General features: G+C 56.5%; 1 protein-coding gene across 4 annotated transcripts in view; it reads left to right on the plus strand.

The window, feature by feature from the left end:
- Positions 1-16,903, plus strand: part of GPR35 (G protein-coupled receptor 35) — a 33,150-nt gene extending 16,247 nt beyond the window's left edge. The window contains exons 2-3 of one of the 4 annotated variants that reach the window (XM_053598361.1): positions 8,141-9,071; positions 15,196-16,903. In XM_053598361.1, coding sequence (XP_053454336.1) covers positions 8,151-9,068 — 918 coding nt within the window. In that variant the 5' untranslated portion in view covers positions 8,141-8,150 and the 3' untranslated portion in view covers positions 9,069-9,071; positions 15,196-16,903. Of the gene's footprint in view, positions 1-3,326; positions 3,386-8,140; positions 14,447-15,195 lie in introns of those variants that run through there. The other 3 variants (XM_053598360.1, XM_053598359.1, XM_053598362.1) reach the window with 3 other exon arrangements.
- Positions 16,904-20,964: the final 4,061 nt, after the last annotated feature.

The following is a 20,964-nucleotide window of genomic DNA, read 5'->3' on the forward strand; positions in this document are numbered from 1 at the left end:
ATGGCAGCCAGGCAGCAGCGAGGGGAGAGTGAGCCCTCAGAGAGCGCCATGCTCCCTCAGTGTCCAGCCTGCTGCCCGAAGGGGACGGGCTCCCTCCTTTGCCATTTGCTGCCTTTGAGTCAGTCCCAAACAGTCTGTGTCTCGAACAGAGGGGCCTCTTCCTGCCCCCATCCCTGGAGCAGCAACTCCCATGGGCAGTGTTAGGGGCACTGCAGGATCTCTGGTGGGTGGGCATGGGGGCAGGATTTCAGGTAAGAGAGGTGGTCCCTGTGAGTAGGAGGGCCAGTGATGTCCTCAGCAGCAGTTTCTGCAAGGGGGACAGGGCAGAAGATCTGGGGCAGGGGCCAGGTCCCCAGCAATGGGAGGGTGGCCACAGCCAGCCCTCAGTCCCCAGCCACCAGGGTCCTCTACCCGTCTGCTCAGCTAAGGATGGACTTTGCTGTACTTAGACCCCCTCCACAACCACATGCTCATGACTCTATTTTTATAAACCTTTTATTATGGAAAATTTCAAATACACACAAAAGTAGGGCGTCTGGGACAGAGAACCCTGTGTCTGTTCACTCAGCCCACCTGCTTCACTAGCACTCCCCACCCATGGGGGCCTTCCAGAAGAATCCAGACTCTGTCATACCATCGTATTGGGGAGGCACTGAGGGTGTGTTACTGGCAGCCAAAGGTCATTTAAACCCTGCAGCAGCACCATTCAGCATTCAGAGAAATAGCACTGCCCATTCTGTAGCCTGACCCCAGCTGTGCTGTCTTCCCAGGGGTGCAAACTGGGCCCAAACATTCAGCAGCCGCCTCTGCACCTCTGTCCCTGGCTGTGTCTATGCGCACTGGATGTGGCTTCTCCAGAGGCTCCAAGGCTGGGGCCAGAGCCCAAGGCTTCAGGCTGGGGTTAGACGGGGGCATCAGCCAGCAGCCACAACCTGGGGAGCGAGCAGAGGTGTGGTCTCCAGGAGCAGAAGAGGGAAGGGCAGCCTAAGGGATGGTGCGAGGGGTGCAGAGTGGAGCCAGCACCTGCCCCTAGTGGAGTCCCCTCCCGTGCATCCTGTGGGCTGCACCGCCCCCGCACCCAGCACAGTGACAATGACGGCAGAGGCAGGGAACAGCTCCCCCTCACTTCCAGGCGTGGGGTATTTCCCAGCAGTGCATCTTCTCCGGACCTGGTTCGGTGAAGAGGGGAACAGAAAGTGCCTAGAGAGTGATGGGAGGTGGCCACGTGACCTCTCTGCCCTGCTTCCAGCTGAGCAGCACCTGTACTGCAAAGGACCCTGCCAGGGCTAGCCCTGACTCCTGGTGGGCAAGTGAGGCCCTGGCCTTGGGCACAGCACTTATGGGGGCAACAATAAAATAATTATCAAGATAAAACAATAACATGCTAATATAACAAATCTAAATTCGTGCAAAAAATCCCAATGTGTCAGCATTTTAGCCTCCTTTAGGGTGACTGAGCCTCCCTGACCTACTTCCCTCAGGAGTTTCATAAGTTAGAGAGGGCTGCGGGGATGGGCCCCAGGCCTGGGGGGAGGGCAGGAGGCAGCCTCCTCAGGACCTCGTGGCATCTCACTGATGGCCAGCAGGTGCAAGTGGATGAGACTGCCCAGTAGGCAGAGGCCAGGCCTTTTGGACCTCCCGAAACCCAGTGGTAGCATGGGGACCCAGGCAGGCCACAGCCCCATCCCACTGCAGCCCAGCCTTAGCTGGGCCACTAATATTAATTAAGCACCTGCTGAGGTTCTCACCTGCCCTTTCTGGAGTCTGCTCCTGGCTAGGCTCCTGCCCGGGAAACACAGGGCACCATACAAGCTCCCACTTAATATGCAAAGTTACTTTAATTAATGAGAAGTTCTGTGGTAAAAATCAAACAAGGTGAGATATTGGAACTAGGACAGAGGAGTGTGGCTGCAGGGTGCCCGTGGGGCAGAGCTGGGGAGCAAGGCCCCCAGCACAGGGGCATGGGCTCCAGAGCAGTGGAAGGGCTCTGCAGCCCCTAACTGCCCTACAGAGACAGGCCTGAGGGCAGGAGTGGAGGGGGTGGGTGTGGGTGGAGGGGTGCCGCTCTTTTCTGGCTGGGGGAGAGTGGAGGCCTCGTGTGTTTAGTTTCTTCTGGAACTCACTGAGTCTCCTGGCCCTGCCATGTCAAGGGGCCAGACCTGGTAGGAAGACACCAGCCCTCCAGGCCACCGCTGGGGAGGAATTGGCAGGAGCAATGCCCTAGCAATAGGGGACTTTGTCTGGAGGAGGGCTTGGGCTGGCCTAGGTGGGGGCTCTGCAGGGCCACACACCTGCCTGGGGTGCTGTCCGGCTGTGCAGCTACCAGTCCTACCAGAAGTGGAAGAGACACACCTGGGGAGATGCCCCTTCCCTGTGGTTGGGGTCCATGCATGACAGTGGCGGGTGAGGCTGAGCCCCTGCAGGCGCACCTTCTGCTGACCCCAAAGGGCTTGGGGTGGAGGTAGAGGCAGGGTGGATGGAATCCCTCTGAGCACCTGGGCAGGGAGGAGGACCCCCCACCCACACTGGGCATTGCAGCCCCTGGTGGGGTCCCTGGGTCTGCAGGATAGATAGGTGGGCATGAAGTGGGACAGCTTCCCTTCCCTGGAAGATTCTGTTGCTGATAAGAGGGAAAGGCTGGGGGGTCTGCACCCAGGGGGCAGCTTGGGTGGACAGGCTCTTCCTGCGGTGAGCCCAGGCCTGAGGAGTTGGAGGAAGAATATTGGAGACTGGGGGGGTGGTCTGGAAGGGCTTCTGGGTAGGTGGTAGGTGGTGGTGGGAAAAAGAGAGATCAAGGGAGGGGCCAGGGGTCAGCTCATGTGTCTTCCCACTGGCCAGCTGGGCTGAGCACGTCTGTGTGTCCTGGGTACATGTGTTGGTAAATTTGTCCTGAAAGGGTGTGCACACAAGTGGTGGGTGCCCACAGGGCATGTCTGTGTGGACCTGGACCAGCCAGCGCTGCATCCACCACCCCCCACCAGGGAGCAGGGGGTACAGTGCCTCCCAGGGGGCAGAAATGAAGTGGGCTGGGGAAGAGGAAGCTTCTAACCACAGGGCTGGAGCCCGTCTCCTTCTGCTCCCTCGCAAGCCGTTCCCAGACCAGGCCTGGCCTGACCACGATGCTGGTTCATTGAAGTGTCAGACAAATGGAAGGCGAGCACCCCACTTCCTCCCTAAAAATTCCCGCACCCTGAAGCCCCAAGTTGCATCTGGCACAAGCAGCAGGAGTCCCGTCATCCCCGATCTGCTGTCGTCACTCCACCCAGCACGCACCCTGCTGCGAGGAGGGGCGGAGTCAGCACTGTGTCCCCTGCTCCCCTCAGAGCCCCTGTCAGGCATCCACAGACGGTCAGAGGCTCAGCTGGGAGCCCAAGGCAGCCTGCAGGTCAGCACCGCCGGGGCCAGAGCCTCCAAGCAGGCAGATGAGTGGGGGGTTTCAGAGCAGATTAAGGGTGTGGGGAATCTCAGAGTGGGGTGAGGGTGTGGGGTGTGTCAGAGTGGGGTGAGGGTGTGGGGGTCTCAGAGTGGGGTGAGGGTGTGGGGGGTCTCAGAGTGGGGTGAGGGTGTGGGGTGTCTTAGAGTGGGGTGAGGGTGTGGGGGTCTCAGAGTGGGGTGAGGGTGTGGGGTGTGTCAGAGTGGGGTGAGGGTGTGGGGGTCTCAGAGTGGGGTGACGGTGTGGGGAGTCTCAGAGTGGGGTGAGGGTGTGGGGGGTCTCAGAGTGGGGTGAGGGTGTGGGGGAGTCTCAGAGTGGGGTGAGGGTGTGGGGTGTGTCAGAGTGGGGTGAGGGTGTGGGGGAGTCTCAGAGTGGGGTGAGGATGTGGGGTGTGTCAGAGTGGGGTGAGGGTGTGGGGGAGTCTCAGAGTGGGGTGAGGGTGTGGGGGGTCTCAGAGTGGGGTGAGGGTGTGGGGTGTGTCAGAGTGGGGTGAGGGTGTGGGGGAGTCTCAGAGTGGGGTGACGGTGTGGGGTTTCTCAGAGTGGGGTGAGGGTATGGGGTGTGTCAGAGTGGGGTGAGAGTGTGGGGAGTCTCAGAGTGGGGTGATGATGTGGGGAGTCTCAGAGTGGGGTGAGGGTGTGGGGGAGTCTCAGAGTGGGGTGAGGATGTGGGGGTCTCAGAGTGGGGTGAGGGTGTGGGGTGTCTTAGAGTGGGGTGAGGGTGTGGGGTGTCTTAGAGTGGGGTGAGGGTGTGGGGAGTCTCAGAGTGGGGTGAGGGTGTGGGGTGTCTCAGAGTGGGGTGAGAGTTTGGGGTCTCATAGTGGGGTGAGGATGTGGGGGTGTCTCAGAGTGGGGTGAGGGTGTGGGGTGTCTTGGGGTAGGGTTGGGATGTGGGGGGGTCTCAGTGTGGGATGAGCAGGTGGGGCGTCTTGGTTCTGGCATGGCAGGGAGCATAGGACAGACAGGAGGGCCAATCCTGGCTCTGCTGCAGGAGCTCAGTGCAGGGTTGAGAATCTGCTGATGGGACTTGTTCTGCACGGGTGGTGGCATCATGCTCTATGTCATGGGCTGTGACCTCTGTCACAAAGTGGAACATCAGGTATGTGACCTGCTCTTCTGAGACCTGTCCTGCCTAACTCTGGAGCACCTGCAGGTCTGAAGGCATCTACAGGGCCTAGCAACCCACTCCTAGTGAATGGGGTCCCCAGGCCAGATCCCAGGCTTGCAGAGCACTGGGCAGCAAGTGGGGATGCCTGTCCAGACAGCAGGGACTCGGGAGGAGACACTTGGCCTCCCTCCAGGTGGCCGATTTCTCCTGGTGGTTCAGTGCTGATCAAAGGATGCTGGGTGAGGAGGCGGAGGCCCATCCTGCTGTGAGAGGAAGTGTGCGGCCTGGGAAGTGTGAGGCCTGGGAGATGTGTAGCCTGGGAGGTGTACAGCCTGGGAAGTGTATGGCCTGGGAGGTGTACGGCCTGGGAGGTATATGGCCTGGGAGGTGTACAGCCTGGGAGGTATACGGCCTGGGAGGTGTGTGGCCTAGGAAGTGTGTGGCCTGGGAGGCCTAAGAAGTGTGCGGCCTGGGAGGTGTATAGCCTGGGAGGTGTACAGCCTGGGAGGTGTATGGACTGGGAAGTGCGCAGCCTGGGAGGTGCACAGCCTGGGAGGTGTGTGGCCTGGGAGGTGCGTGGCCTAGGAGGTGCACTGCCTGGGAGGTGCACAGCCTGGGAGGTGTGCGGCCTGGGAGGTGCGCAGCCTAGGAGGTGTGTGGCCTGGGAGGTGTGTGGCCTGGGAGGTGTACGGCCTGGGAGGTGCACAGCCTGGGAGGTGCACGGCCTGGGAGGTGCGTGGCCTAGGAGGTGCGTGGCCCAGGAGGTGCACAGCCTGGGAGGTGCGTGGCCTGGGAGGTGCACGGCCTGGGAAGTGCATGGCCTGGGAGGTGCACAGGCCTGGGAGGTGCATGGCCTGGGAGGTGCACAGCCTGGGAGGGGTGCTGCAGCTCCCTCTCCCCTTGCAGGAAGAGGCAGGGCCCTTCACAGCAGCCCAAACAGTGCAGGGGGGTTGCTCAGTGACCACAGGCTGACAGCTTGGGGTGTCTGTGGAGGGACCAGCTGAATATCTGAGGCATGAGGCTGGCTGGGATCCGTTTCCTGGAAATAGATCTCTCTGCTGGTAAAGGGGTGGGTGGGGACATTTGATGCCTGTGGTGGCTTCCAGGAACCCCATTCTGCCTGGGCTGGACCCTGGGACTGGGCTTCCTGAACTTTCTCAGGAGGCACCCAAAGGATAGAGAGGGCCCATGAGCAGGGCGCCTCTTCAAGGCCTCGGTGCATCTTGAAACTGGCTAAGTTCGTATGCTTCTCCCTAATTGAACAGTGTTTGTTTCATTATAACTGGGAATTTTTTTTTTTTTTTTTTTTGTAGAGAAAGAGTCTCACTTTATTGCCCTCTGTAGAGTGCTGTGGCATCACACAGCTCACAGCAACCTCCAACTCCTAGGCTTAGGTGATTCTCCTGCCCCAGCCTCCCGAGTAGCTGGGACCACAGGCGCCTGCCACAATGCCTGGCCATTTTTTTGTTGCAGTTTGGCCGGGGCTGGGTTTGAACCTGCCACCCTTGTTATATGGAGCCGGTGCCCTACCCACTGAGCCACAGGCATCGCCCTATAACTGGGAAATTTTAGTCTGCAGTTAGATTTACTAACTTTTCCTCACAAAATATTGGGTCAGACTGGGACTAACTTGAAAGTTACAAGCCCAGGTATGTGTGACCTGGGGCCCTTTGTGGCCACAGACAGAGGAGCCAAGAGGGGATGTGAGGGTGCAGGTGGTGCAGGGGCGGGGCCCAGGAGCCCTGCTGTGCTCGCTTGCCCCAGGGTAGGGCCCTGGGACACTGGGGATGCAGAAGGGGCACCCTTCAGACTCTCTGCAGGCCAGCCTGGAGGGGAGTGAGACTAGGGAGGGGCCACACACACTTCAGCTGGTGGAGACCTCAGCTGGGGAGGGCAGGGTAGTAGATGGGGGAGCGGACGCACCATGTAGCCCCCGCTCTGGCACAACCGAGGTTCTGCCTCATTCCCAGGAGTGGGTTTCTGAGATTCTGAGCAGGTTCCCATGATCCTGGTGGGGCCCAGCTGACACTTCCAGGTGGGCTGCCTGGCCAGGAGCCTAGGACAAACAGGAAAGGAAGATCAGGTAGGGAGGGGCCTTGGTGCCTGGCTTGGCTTCAGGCCTCAACAAGTGGCCTCAGAACCAGGGTGGGTGTTGCTGGTGACTCAGAGAGGAAGCAAGCAGGCCCGTGGAAAGGAGACAGTGCAGCGATGCCACACGTGGTCACCACGCCCAGTGCAAGGTCTCGAGAAAGGTCGATGCAGGAAGAGCTGCCATTTTCACTCAATGGATATGAAATCTAAAGATTAGGGATGGGATGCAGGTGGAATGTTTCTGTTTCTGACTGAAACCTGTGCCCTGATTCCCTAAAGGACTGCGGGCCTGGAGTTCTTTGGGGGCCACCATGCAGGAAATGGGCCCCTGCCCCCAGCCCCACCACTAAGGACCCTAAGTGGCCACAATCACAGGGTTTGGGATATTCTTCCCTCTTCTATTCAGGGGGATTCTGTGCTCCCCAAGGCAGCAGGAGGAGGCAGAGGGAGGAGGCCAGTCTGTGAGGCCTTCCCCCATTCTACTCCTCCAAGTCCTTCCTAGAACCAAGGGGCTGGAGCCCATGGCTGGTGTGTCCCAGGCTCTGGGCACTCGCTGGCCACTCCAGGCATGTGACACCAGCACCCCCTTATGATGGGAAAACTGTTCCCCAACTCAGGGAGGCTGAGTCAGGGTGAACATCAGACACCTGCCCAAGTTCATCCAAAGCTGGTCTTGGCCCACCGGGGCCAAGTCATGGGGCATGTTCAGGGCAGCAGAAGGGTGACCTTTTGGGTGCTTCTGACGAATGTGGGAGGACTCAGCTCCACCACAAGGCTGCCCTGAGCAGCACAGAGAGGGTCTGGGATGCCCACCTGGGCTCTGATCCATGGGAGATCCAGGGTGGACACCTTGATCTCAGACATGAGCCTGAGATGTAACCTCAGGCCAATCTGGGAAGGCCCTCCAGAGTACGGGATGGGCCGGTGGTGCCCACCAGGATGCAGGAAGGAGACCAGGGCTCCCCTGCTAGCCAGGACTTCTGCTACCAGCCCTCCCTGCCAAGGAGGAGGTGGAGGGCCAAACGAAGGGACCTACTACAGCCAGTGCTAGGGGTTGTTGGGGGCAGCTGACCAGCCCGGGCTCTGTCCTGGAGCCAGGCCTTCTCATCCTTAGGCTGACTGGTGCTGCCTCAGCATTCACGCAGTCTTGGGACCCTGCCTGGGATTTGAGCACTGAAGGGCAGGACTTGCTCCGCTGGGGACTGGAAGTGGACAGCAGGGGTCCCAGGAGAAGAGGGCTCTGGAGATGGGAAGGGATCTGTCCCCAGCCCTGGGCCAGCTCACTGTGCAGGCCTGGGCCCACTGGATCCGTCCGAAGGCCTCAGCCTGTTGGCAAGTTTAGTCCTTGAGACTGACTTGGAGCTCTTTACGGTTTCGGTGACTTCCTTGGGATGGGGAGTTTCAGGTGGATGAGAGTGGGGGTCCCTCCTCCCACACCCTGGCCAGAGTGGGTGGGACTGGGGCAGGCGGGCCTTGCTCTCTGCTGACCTCTGTCCTCCTTGGCTGCAGTGCCAGGACCATGAATGACACTTGCGGCTTGGGCACGCTGGCCTTGCCCCTGCCACTCGGGCAGTTCTTCTATGTCTACCTGGGCACCCTGCTGGTGCTGGGCCTGCTGCTCAACGGCCTGGCACTCTGGGTGTTCTGCCACCGCATGCGGCAGTGGACGGAGACCCGCGTCTACATGACCAACCTGGCAGTGGCCGACCTCTGCCTGCTCTGCACCATGCCCTTCGTGCTGTACTCCCTGAAGGACACGTCCGGCGACACACCACTGTGCCAGCTCTCCCAGGCCACCTACCTGGCCAACAGGTACATGAGCATCAGCCTGGTCACGGCCATCGCTGTGGACCGCTACATGGCCGTGCGGCACCCACTGCGCACCCGCGGCTTCCGCTCCCCGCGGCAGGCCGCAGCAGTGTGCGCGCTCCTCTGGGTCCTGGTCGTCACCTCCCTGGTGGCCCGCTGGGTCCTGGGGATGCAGGAGGGTGGCTTCTGCTTTACAAACCGCTCCCGGCACAACAACAGCACTGTGGTGTTCTCACTGGTGGGCTTCTACCTGCCGCTGGCCGTGCTGGTCTTCTGCTCTCTGCAGGTGGTGACCGCCTTGGCCCAGAGGCCAGCCACCGACACGGGGCAGGCAGAGGCCACCTACAGGGCTGTGCGCATGGTCTGGGCCAACCTGGCTGTGTTTGTGGTTTGCTTCCTGCCTCTACACGTGGTGCTGACAGTGTATGTCGCCCTGGGCCTGGAGCCCTGTGCCACCCTCGAATGCGCCCTCTTCATCACAAGCAAACTCTCAGATGCCAACTGCTGCCTGGATGCCATCTGCTACTACTACACGGCCAAGGAGTTCCAGGAGGCGTCTTCCCTGGCTGTGACCCCCAGCGCCAAGGCCCACAAGAGCCAGGACTCCCTGTTTGTGACCCTCTCATAGGAGGTACGCAGTGGCACAGCAGCACTGTGGACCAGGGGTGGGGTCACCAGAGGTGCCTCTTCTCAGGGGAAGATGCAGGCAGCAGCCTGAGCTTGCTGTGGGCTGGGGTCTCTCTAGCAGCCCCAGGGCCTGGGATGACCCAGGGGGAGGGTCAGAGATGAGAGCAAGGGGACTGAGGCCTGAGCAAGGCCAACCTCAGGAGCCAGGGCCAGGCCACACCTGGGCAGGTGGGTTCCTGAGAAGTGGGGCGGGGCCTAAGGTCTAGTCTCCTGCGGGGTAAGGTATAAAGCCCCACTGGAGTTAGTCCGGCAGGGCCCTCTATATTGGCCACACCCAAGTGACAGGAGGTAGGCAGAGAGAGACCATAGGGCTGCAAGGGCCGGGGAACATCTTCCTGGAAGACTCTCTGCAGCTCCCTACTTGGGACCCTCTTCAAACCCTGTCTCCACTTCCCACTCCTCTGGAGGTGGTAGGGGCCATTGGCAGCTCTTGGCAGGACCTCAGGGGGGCCCACACCCAGCTTTCTGTGGGTCTGGACAGGGCTAGGACTGGCCCAAGCCTGTGCAGAGGCCACACAGCTATGCCAGAGTGGGCGACAAGGGTCAGGCTGACCAGAGGCACAGTGAAGGAGGCAGCTCTGTCTGTGCAGGGTATAGTGCTCCTGTCCTTCCTTCAGGGAAAAGCCAGAGCCATGTCTGGCAGAAGCAGGGACAGGGGGCCCGCCCAGGCAGATGTAGGAAGTGTAGGCCTCCAAACTCAAGCTGGAGTGACTAGAGTTTTCTGGAGGACTCCTGTGGGTGCCGGATTGAGGTGGGCCTGGGCAAACCCCGACTCTGCCATCTCACAGTGTGTGCTGAGGCAGCACCCCAACCCTTCTGCATGATTGGAGCAAGACAGCAGCCATGTTCTGCCAGGGCTGACCTCACGGGCACAAGGCTGAAACATCCCACAGGATCCCAAGTAAAGAAGAGTCCAGGCTCAGGAGGCCCCTACTTTAATTCTTTGCTGTCCTAAGCCTCTTGATTTTTGAAAGAGGGGCTTACGTTCTCATTTTGGTCTGGACCTGCAAGGGTTGAGACCCGTGGTCTGGGTCATGGGCTGCTTAGAGCTTGTGCGCAGGGTACACAAACGGTTTGGTCTGGTGCATCGGGTCCATGGGGCTCTGGAGCCTCCAGGCCCCCAGGCTCCAGGCCACATGTGCCTCTGCCAGGGCTTCTGGGGCAGCTGGAAACACTCCAAGGGCTGAGTCTCATGGACAAGGGGTCAGGGGGTGGGTGCATTTGGGGAGGGGCAGAGAGGCAGCAGCCCTGGGGTCTTTCCACTCTGTCCCATCCTCTGTCCCCAGAGCTCCTGCCCCTTGACTAAGCCAGATCCTTCTGGGACTTTGATGACCTTCAGGGAGCAAAGTCTGACCACGGCCAGTCTGAGCTTGAATCCTTCCCATGTCAGGGTCCTAGGTCCACCCCCACCACTGCTCAGCCATCCAGGCACTGGCTACCTGGTCTAGCCACACCTGCTCCCTCAGCCCATGCCTGCCCACTGTCCACAGGGACTGAGGGAAACCAAAAACTGGCCTCCCAGGACCCTCCTGCTCATGCAGCCCTCATCGCAGGGCATGTAGGCCTGACGCCACCCACCCACAAGGGGCTGGCCTCTACTCCCAGCGCTCAGACTCCCTCTGCCTAGAAGGACTCCTCATGGGGGCCCCTGTCCCTCTCCCCTCCTCAGGTTCCCAAGCCCTCTGTCACCCTGCCCATGAGTGACTCTCCCCAAGCCCTTGGTCTGCGGCAGTTGTGACCTGTGATCAAGCAGTGCCCAGTGAAGCAGGTGTGGGGTGGACCTGCCCCTCTCCTCCCTCCATTCTGCCCCACCCCCTGGGAGAGTGACCCTGCATGTCCCCAGGAACAGGCAAAGACCACCTTCCCTTTAAATAGGTCTGGCCCTGTGACTGGCCCCCATCCAGTGATTTCCCCAGTGCCTTTGCACAGGCATGGTCCTCCAGACCCTGCCTCCTGCTCTGGAAACTCTTCCCTGCTCTCACCAATACCTAGCCCTTTATCTGTGTCCCTGCCTTTCACCACTCTGGCCCTGCCAGGGAGACAGAAGTCTGTGGAACACTTCCTACCAGAGGACAAGACTGCTGGGCTGGCCAACTGAGCTGGGGCTGAGTGCAGATGTCCAGTCCTGTCCCTGGCTAGATTTAGGGACCCAGAGAGACAGGTAGAACTGGGCTTGGTCCTACCCAGTGCTAGGGGACTGAGGAGAGGGGGCACCCAGATGGCCAGTGTAGACCAGCGCTGGCAAAGAGCTTATACAGAGAGGTTAACCGGAAAGGTGGAAGTAGCTTCCCACAGCCCTGGCTAAAGGGGATTCTGAGGATCCCTCACAGGCACAGCGACGAGGCTGCCTTCACAGGCAGGAGACCAGAACAGCAGGACAGCTGTGGGGGCCGCCACAGTGCTCTCCAAGCACCCACGGACCCTGAGGGTGCACAGAGTCCCCGCAGGTGTGTCTAGGGCTGGGGGTGGGCACAGGCACTCCCTCTCCTTCCTGCCCCTTCCTGGCTCCAGCATGGCAACTAGACTTTTGCAAAAACCCTAAGAAATACTGAGGGGACACCAGAGACAGAAGTGCGGATGCTGTCAGCACGCCCAAGAATGAGCTGTACAGCCCTGAGCACGACTCACAAGCTCTGCACACCCGCTCCTGGGCCTGCCTGGCCTCTCCCTCACAGGAGACCAAGCACAAACCTCCAGGGGGCTCGGGCAGCCTGGTGGTTCATCACCACCAGCGTCACCATTAATCAGCAAGGAACGGGTGTCGAAGGAGAAGGTCTCGTTCTCAGGCTGCGTAAGCCAGGGTGCAGGTCTGGGATATGGGTTCCTTCTGTGGGAGTAAGCCTGGGATGTTTTATTGGGAAGGGGCCCACAGTCGCTCTGGGGAGGGTCTGCAGGAGGAACAGGTTGGCAAGGACCTGGCAACCCAAGCTCCTGGGGAACAGCCAGGGAGGCAGTGGCCACCAGCTGGAGGTGCAGTGCTGCCCAGGGGCTGAGCCTCAGCAGCCACTGCCCACCACCACAAGGCTGCATCTGATCGCAGAGGGGTTTGACATAAAATGTCGGTGGCTGGTGATTTCCAAGCAGACGCTGATGGTGTGGGTGGGAAGCCCTGTGTCACTCGATTCTTGGTATTCTGTATGTTATATATATATTTTCTCAACCCTGGAAGCTTTTGAGATACTTTTTTTATACATAGAGCTCTGGAATTTGACCATGATGTGCCTTGGTCTGTGTTTTCACTCAGTTACCGTTCAAGAAACCAGAGGCACTCTCCCTGCGTAGGACCGAGCCCAGTTCTACCCGTCTCTCCCTGCTACGGCACTCTCCTTGCTCCCTCCAGACCATTTCCCGCGCCTGCCCGCCATTCCTGGGGACTGCCATGAGCCAGAGATTGGACACCTGGGACTGACCTTCTATTTTTCTCATTTATTTATTTTTGTTTCCTATTGTCTCTTTGAACTTTATTCTGCCTTCTGGGTATATCTCCTTATATTTATTGCCCAACAATTTAATTGAATTTTATTTCAGTGATTATTCAAGAGCTCTTTCTTGGTTTTGGTCTTTGCTTTTGAAAAATATCATCGTGTTCTCACAAGAGGGTGGATGAACCCTCTTTTCCAGTGTCTCTGAGGACATCACTTATGGCTGAATTTTATTTTATTTTATTGTATGTTATTTTTGAGAAACTGGTATCATCATAGCTCACTGTAGCCTCAAACTCTTGGGCTCACGCCATCCTCCTCCAGCCTTAGCCTCCCAAGTAGCTGGGAGTACACTAGTTTTTCTATTTTTAATTTTTAGTAGAGACGGGTTCTTGTTCTTACTCAGGCTGGTCTCAAACTCCTGAGCTGAAGGGATGCTCCTGCCTCAGCCTCCAAAAATGCTGGGATTACAAGTGTGAGCTACCATGCCCAGCCTGGCTTTTATTTTATTTTTTAAAACAACTCATTGAGGTTTAACTGATTAACACATAATACGTTCCACTTAAAATGTGTGATGGGTACATTTTGAGAAATGTCCAAGCTGATGAAGCCATCAACACTGCCATTGTGTTCTGCCCCTTGTCACCCACCTCGTGGCCTTGATAACTCTGTGTTTTCTAGAGTTCATGTGGATGGAGCCATGAAATGTGCTCTTGCTGTGCCCAGTACCTCTCCTTGGCCTGGGCACTCCAAAGCCCATCAGCACTGCTGTGCTCGTGGCTCGCTCCTTCACACTACCAGGCAGGATTCCACAGACAGCAGTTTTCGCCTCCCCCACGTTCCCTTCACTGTCCTGTCTCCTCTGACTCTCTCCTTCCGTTTGTTCTGACCTCTTCCTGCCTTCCTGCCCACCTTGCTGCAGCCTCTTGGCAGCCTCTGTGATCTCCAGCCATCCAGGTCTAGCAGGCCAGTGTGAGCTGTGGTCAGCCTGGGGCAGTCCCAACCATAGGAGGCTCTTTTTGTCCTCTGCTGGGGTGTAAGCTTCGCTGTGGGTGGTCTGAGGGACAGTGGGTCTGGCAGGCTGAGCTGTGGTGCCCACCTTTGGTGAGCAGTTTCCTGGATCTCCTATTCTCAGTCGGGACCCAATGACACCTGCCTTCCTGCCTGGTGCCCCTGGGTTGGTCTGCAGACTCGGTGGAGTGTTCTTGAAGAATACACCTCCTTCTGTGGGGTGGGTGCCTCTGAGCAGGAAGAAGATATTTTCCCAAGTAGACAGGGAGTGAGACATCGGGTGCTTGGAAACACTGCAGGGCCTGGGGAAGTGGATACCAGTGGATGTGGGGTGGTCAGCCTCCAGGTCAGCTGAGGAAGGATAGGCACAGGGTGCAGACCCCATACTCACTTCAGGAGATAGCTACCATGCAGGGTCCCCCAAAGTGGCCACCTAGACAATGATGGCCCTAGGTCTGACCCCTCTAAACCCTGACATCAGTGTCCCACCCAGCCTGGAAAGAATGACCTCTGCCTCCCCTCTGAGTCCTGGGCCCTGGCAGTGAGAGTGTCCAAGACATGGCAGGTGGAGGGTGCTGGCTGGGGAGCGGGTGACCTGTTTCCCAATCCCATCCTGCACCCACTGGGCATCCCTCAGAGAGGGTGAGTGGGGACCAGGGCAGAGATTGCCTCATAGGGCTCTCTCCTCTGCCCCAGGACAGAGGTGGAGAAACAGAGGGTCAGCCTGGGTCCCCCTCAAGTGCCAGGCCCTCACCTTCTCCTGCAGACCAGGAGACCCAAAGCTGGACTAGGGACCCGTTCTGGGAGCTCAGAGAGGCCCTGAGGGTGGCAGGGGGTTCTAGGTTCTTGGGGAGGGACTATGGGCCCGCCACACCTATTGGGAAGCCTGGAGCTGGTCCTGGGCCATGGGAGGATGGAGTGAGGACAAGGCTGTGCTGCCCAGGAGGGCAGGACAGGTGGGCAGAGGTCCTGGGCTGAGCTAAATCCTTGGGTCAGGAGAAGAGCTCCCCAGCAAGTCTGCTGCCTGGCAGGATGTCATTGGGCCACACTCAGAACACCAGGCCAGAGGGCAGGGCCCCACATCCCACCAGGCAGGGCAAAGAGGTCACAGAGCCCAAACCAACAGTCTAGAGACAGGTCAGAGGTCAGAGGAGGGGCAACCTGGCCCAGGAGAGACAGAGACAGACACACAGAGAGACACAGAGAGAGAAGCTACAGGTGCAGGTCGAGCTGGGCTTGGGTGGGATCAGTGCACCCAAGGCTCCCGTCCACCTGACATCTCTGCTTGGCCAGGTGGGTGGGTGATTGGCCTCTGGGCTGGCTCCCAGTACCCCCCACCCCACCAACTTCCCCCACCATCTCAGGCTTCGCAGTGGCCTTGGTGGCCTCCATGGCTGCTGTCCCAGGATCAGCACCAATAGCTGCAGCACTGACAGCGCCTTGTGGCAGGTGACAGCATCGCCAGCTGCCTCCGGCTGATGCCGTGCTCACTGTGCATGGCCTGGCTCACTGGGGCTCTGCTGGGGACATGTAGGGGACAGCCAGCTGTGTCCTGCACACATTGGGCCAGGTGGCCGTGGCCAAGCTTCTGCTGTGTCAGCTACCTCTGCGAGCATGGGCTTCCTCTCCCTACAGCAGGCCAGGCCCAAGCTGCCCCCTCACTATGCCACCGTGTGACCCTCTGGCTGCTGAACTACCCCTGGACCGGTGGTGTCCTGGCTGCGTGAGGAGAGCTCTGCTTTGGGTGGGGCCACACCCAGTGCTCATCATGGCTTCTGCTCCAGGTGGGCACACCCATACCCCTGACACCATGCCCTCAAGGCTGTCTGTGTGGTAGCAGTCAACCTGGCCACCTCTGTGGTACATGTGGCCTTACTGGAGAGGCTCAGGGCATGGAGGATGGGGCTGAGCTGCCCCACCATCCGGATGGTGACAGCCTCCATTCAGGTGGCCTCCTGGATTGCTGACATCAACTGCCACCTGGGTACTATGGGTACTCTTTCTCCTGGGAGATCACTCAGCCTTGATGTCTGGGGGAGGTGGCCAAGGCAGTGCAGAAAGGGCTGCAAATGGCCCTGCAGCACTAGTCCTCAGCCTCATGTGTGCTCATGCTTTCCCTCCAGGCTCCATAAGTTGCAGTCTCCCTGGGCACACCCTGATCTTGAGGCTTCTGCTGCTTTATGGATCCTGGGGATGAGGGCTGTCCCTCAGCACAAATTTAACCCAAAAATTGAGAGACTGCCTCATAAGGGATGTCTCCTCTGCCTGCCCGCTAGCAAAGCCAGCCCCACCCTGGCCCCCAAGCTCAGTGTTGAACCCCAGTCCACACAGGGTTTCTCCTCCCTCCTGTGCCTGAACCCCTCTGAGTGCCAGGGCACCACCCTTGGTAGGCAGTAGGGAGGATGTTAAAAAAAACACACACACATTTTATCCCATCACCTATAGATTATGTCATCTGAAGAAAATGACAAGGCACATAAATCTGGGGAGGAGAGCTTTGGGTGGCCATTCCAGCAGAGCCCCAGCCACAAACCGAGAACACATGCTTCAAGGGAGGGATGGTGGGAACAGGTTTTATGCTGAGTCAAGTGGCCAAATATACGTACTCAATGAGCTTCAGAGTCATGAATATTTCTGAGAGGAGAAACCTGGGCCTGCACCATTGACCTTATGCCCTTTCATGAGGTCCGTGTACAGCTGCCCTCTGATTCAAAAGGTAAAGGACACACCTGCACCTCCTCTGTAGATATTTAAAACCACTCCATGGTTGGTGGCCTCAGGAAAGAATACTGGTCTCCAGTCATGAGGTTGGTTTTGTTTAGCCCTAGGGAAAAAAAGCCTGATGACTGTTAGCCAGGGAGAGGGTGTAATGAGCATGTCCAACCTCCCATCTTGTCATGGCTGGGAACTCAGTTTGAGGGTTTTACTGGCCAAGAGAGAGTATGCTCAGTCAATAGAGCCTTAGGATTTTATTTTAGTTCACAATTATGGTTAGAAACCAACATCTTTTGGAAGCTTCAGGGTCTCTCCTCAAGCCTCTAACACCACTGCAAGCATCACCCAAACAGATCCCAGGAGCTCCATCTCTGCTTGGCTCCACATTTAGAGAGACACAACTTTCAGCAGAAAAGAGCCCAAACTCTGTAAAATAATTTAAAGAGGTTTATTCTAAGCCAAATATGGGCAACCATGACTCAGAGGGCCATGCCCATGGAGCCTCGTGGTCTCATAGTGGTTGGGTTACAGTTTTGTTACATTTCAGGGAGATGGGAATTAATACGTAAGGTTATAAATCAACACAAGGAAGGCCTACGTTGGTTTGGCCGGAAAAGGCACAGCATCTTGAATGCAGGAGTCGGGGGTGGGGGGGCTTACAGATGATGGATGGATGTAAAGATCCTTTGTTTTATAATTGGTTAAAGAAATAAAGCTTTGTCTAAAGTTTTATGTGAAGTCTGCTAATCAGAGACAAGCCCAGGACTTACACCTGCAGGTGTGGCTTAAGCTTTGCCTTGTGTTGTCGCCTTGGGCCTGTTAATGAGTCACAGAGGTCATCTCCAAGAAGGGAGGGAACGTGAGGAGGTTTGTGTGGCCTCCCTTTTCATGGCCAGCAACTCAACTTCCCCTATTTCTGGGGTCCCTTTGGCTAAAAGGAGTTCATTCGCTTGGCTGAGAGTCTTAAAATTTTATTTTAGTTCACATAGTCACTAAAATAATGTGAAAGAGATTTTCTTTCTTTTTAAAATTTGGGTTTCTAAAGAGCATCAAAAGGGTGCTCTCTCTCAAAGCCCCTCTTCCCCACTTCTCACCGTCTCCAGATACCCCTCACCCTCCAGGCTAGGCCACCTCCTCCCACCTCACCCTAATCTTCCCTGGAGCCACCAACCTGGCCTTTCTAGTTTCCTTTAATTTTCTCTATGCTTTGCCTGTCACCTGGATTTTCTTCTGGCGGTGGAGGCCTGAAGCACCTCCATGTTGGAGCCTTCCTCTCAGCTTTGATCCAAAGTGTCACTGTCCCTCAGTCATCATCCCTACAGAGGATCAGCCCCTCCCTCCAGCGTCCTGCTCAGCCAACGGTGGCTCTAGCTGGACAGTCTCTTTGACCCACGTGGATGGGCACTGGGCACTACCTGGTTGCTGGACATGGTGCCACACCCTCTACTCAAAGAGCCACCTCACTTCGTGACAAGTGTCTCCAAATTGCAGGTGAGGAAGTCCCAAATGCGTCTATCAGAGGTTACTATCTCATGGGATTATTCAGGGTCTTTGGGAAGGATGCCTGGGCTTCCCCAGGTGGTGTGACTTGTCCCTGCTGGTGACAAGCTCTGACAGTGCCGTGAGGGCTGAAGGACTGTGGGGCCACAGTGAAGAAGTCCAAGCCACGCAGCAGCCCCCCCCCCACCTCGACGCAGCACCAAGGGGGGCTGCAGGGCTTCAGGCCCACTGTGCAGGCCAGGCTCAGGCCTCTGGGCTAATGCCCCGATTTGCCCTGAAGTTCCCACCCATCCCATTCCAACTTTCACCAGGTGTGGTCAGGGAAGGTGTGAAGGGTGCCAGCTTGACCTCTGAGACCCTTTCCAAACCCACAACTGGACATAGGAAGGGGAGATGAAAATCACAGGACATGGACGGGTGTACAGGTTTTCAGAAAGGCTTGGTCGCCTCATTATTTTGTGGGGGGCAGGACTTCCCAAAGAGGGGGGTTTGACTTGTGAACTTTGTTCTGGTGCCTCTGGGGTTGTTTTTTGGTTGGAGTTAGGGTCACCTCCCAACAGATCAGCCCCTGGAGGAGGGAAGGCCCCTGGCCACAGATCCCATGGGCAGAAGCCTGAAAGTGTGCTCTGGGAAACTGCCAGAGAAGGTGACGGGGGTGGTGGGCTGGGAAGAGGGTGCTTTGAGGAAACAACTTTGGGGGCTGAGTTGCCCCTTGAGGAGACTCCTACCCAAACTGGATTCTGAATTTGGGGGCAAGGGGAGGTGGTGCCAGTGGGTCTCTCGATGTGGAACTGCCAACATCCCTGATGAATACACACATGAAAGATGTTTTGTCATAACAGTGTTTCCCGATTTTTTTTTTTTTTTTTTTTTTGTAGAGACAGAGTCTCACTTTATGGCCCTCGGTAGAGTGCTATGGCATCACACAGCTCACAGCAACCTCCAACTCCTGGGCTTAAGCGATTCTCTTGCCTCAGCCTCCTGAGTAGCTGGGACTACAGGCGCCTGCCACAACGCCCGGCTATTTTTTGGTTGCAGTTCAGCCGGGGCGGGTTTGAACCCGCCACCCTCAGTATATGGGGCCGGCGCCTTACCCACTGAGCCACAGGCACCACCCATGTTTCCCAAATTTTTTAAAACCCGGCTTTAGTGAGTTGAATATTAGTCTTGCCCGGATCTTGCAGTGGATCACACCTGTAATCCTAGCCCTCTGGGAGACCAAGGTGGATGGACTGTTTGAGCTCAAGAGTTCAGAACCAGCCTGAGCAAGAAAGAGATTTGGTCTCTAAAAACTAGCCAGGTGTGGTGACAGACACCTGTAGTCCCAGCTACTTGGGAGGCTGAGGTAAGAGGATCGCTTGAGCCCAAGAGTTTGAGGTTGCTGTGAGCTATGCTGCCCCAGAACTCTATTGAGGGCAGCAAAGTGAGACTCTGTCTCAAAAAAAAAAAAAAAAAAGAATATGTTAGTCTTATAATTAGAGTGAATTCATCTATTGGTCCATAGAAGAAAACTGTGCTTTTAAATCTTTCTAGTTGTGAGAGGCACATATAAAACTCTCACTGAATAGCTGGCCACACCCAAAAAATGTCCATGCCCTGCCCAGAACAGGGGGAAAGGAAGTAGCATTTCCAAAGGAGCTCATATATAAATCATTATTCTGAGGACTAGAATTCTATCCAACTTCAATTTGAGCAATTGTGTAATCACTTAACTATAGCAGCAAAACCAAATGTAATAAAATTCAAATTAGCTCATCAGAGATTTAAATTTGGTTTTCCGGACCAGAAGAGAGACTTATAAAATTGTAATGACCAAAAAAAAAAAAAAAAATTGTAATGATCAAAAATATTCTACTTGCACTATTTGGAAATTAAGTAATGTGGAAACTATTTCCTAAGATTCACACTTATATAATATACATCTGTAAGACACCACCCTAAGAAATCACAGTTTTATCAGGTTTCCATTTGAGATGTTGTATAATCACTTAGATAATAATAAAAACAAAAGACAAAAACATCAACACTATTTCTGAGGACCAACTGGAGTTCTTGCAGTGTTTCCGATTACTTAATTGCACTTATCAGCAACAACAAAAATAATGTAATTATACTTCTTACAAACAGGACAGTATCAACACCCTTCACTTCTAATGGCCTGCAGTTACAAACATTAGCTAAGAATTAGCAGATTGCCACTTAAGCCATTTAATGATTACTTAATAGCAATACAAATGAAAAAGAGAAAAAAATCAAAGTTACTTTGGTAGGAACAGAAAAATGTGCCTGGCTGTGGTTCTGGGCCTGCAGAGGAGGTGACACTTCTGCTGTCAGGCTGTGTGGACAGCACTGGGTGTAGACACACTCCTCTGCCCCTCAGTGGAGAGGTGCTGGGCTGGGGCACCCTTGGTGGAGAGGACGCCCAGGCACTGTCTTCCTCCCTTTCTGGGTCTGGGAGGATAGAGTTCCCTTCCCAGAAGCTGCCCCTGGGACCCTGGGGACCCTCTGATGTCGAACAAGGGGACAAGGGAAGGATGGAGCTGGGCTGGGGCACCTGTTGGGGGTCTGGATTGAGGCATCCCCAGGGCACCGGCACAGCCAAGAGCATAGGAGCTGCAGCCTCAGCTCTGTTGCCGCCGCTGAGGTGAACCAGGGAGGTTCTGGCTCCTGGGCGTGTGTCTGTTTGCTCTGGGCCCTGGAACGTGGGCCCAGCCAGCCACGGCCAAGACCTCCTGCTCCTTGTGGCTGGTCATCCTGGTGGGCCCCTGCCAGCTGCCCCACATGTAGGGACATGACAGTACTTTGGAAATCCTTGAGTGTGCCCACAATCCTTTACCTTAGGTGTTATGCAGTAAAGAATTTAACCAAACAAACGTGTCTTGGTGTGGACCTGCCAACCTCCCTTGGCTTCTAGAAGATGATTACTAAGCCCTTATTAAGGTGTCATGACTGACAGGCATGTCTTTGTTTACCTGGGGCCTTGGATAATGCCTAAGGAAGCAATTTAGGGTGGGCAGGCTATATAGTATTTAGTGGGGACTGACCACGCCAGATCCCTCCAGCAATATGAACTAGGCTGGGGGCTTTGGGTCATGCAGCTCAACCTCCTGAGGGCTGGAGACTAAGGTCAGCCATGTGGACAATTGATGGATTGACCATGCCTGCATACCGGAGCCCCAGCGATCACTC

This window comes from Nycticebus coucang, chromosome 7 (assembly GCF_027406575.1).
Source record: "Nycticebus coucang isolate mNycCou1 chromosome 7, mNycCou1.pri, whole genome shotgun sequence".
NCBI lineage: Eukaryota > Metazoa > Chordata > Mammalia > Primates > Lorisidae > Nycticebus > Nycticebus coucang.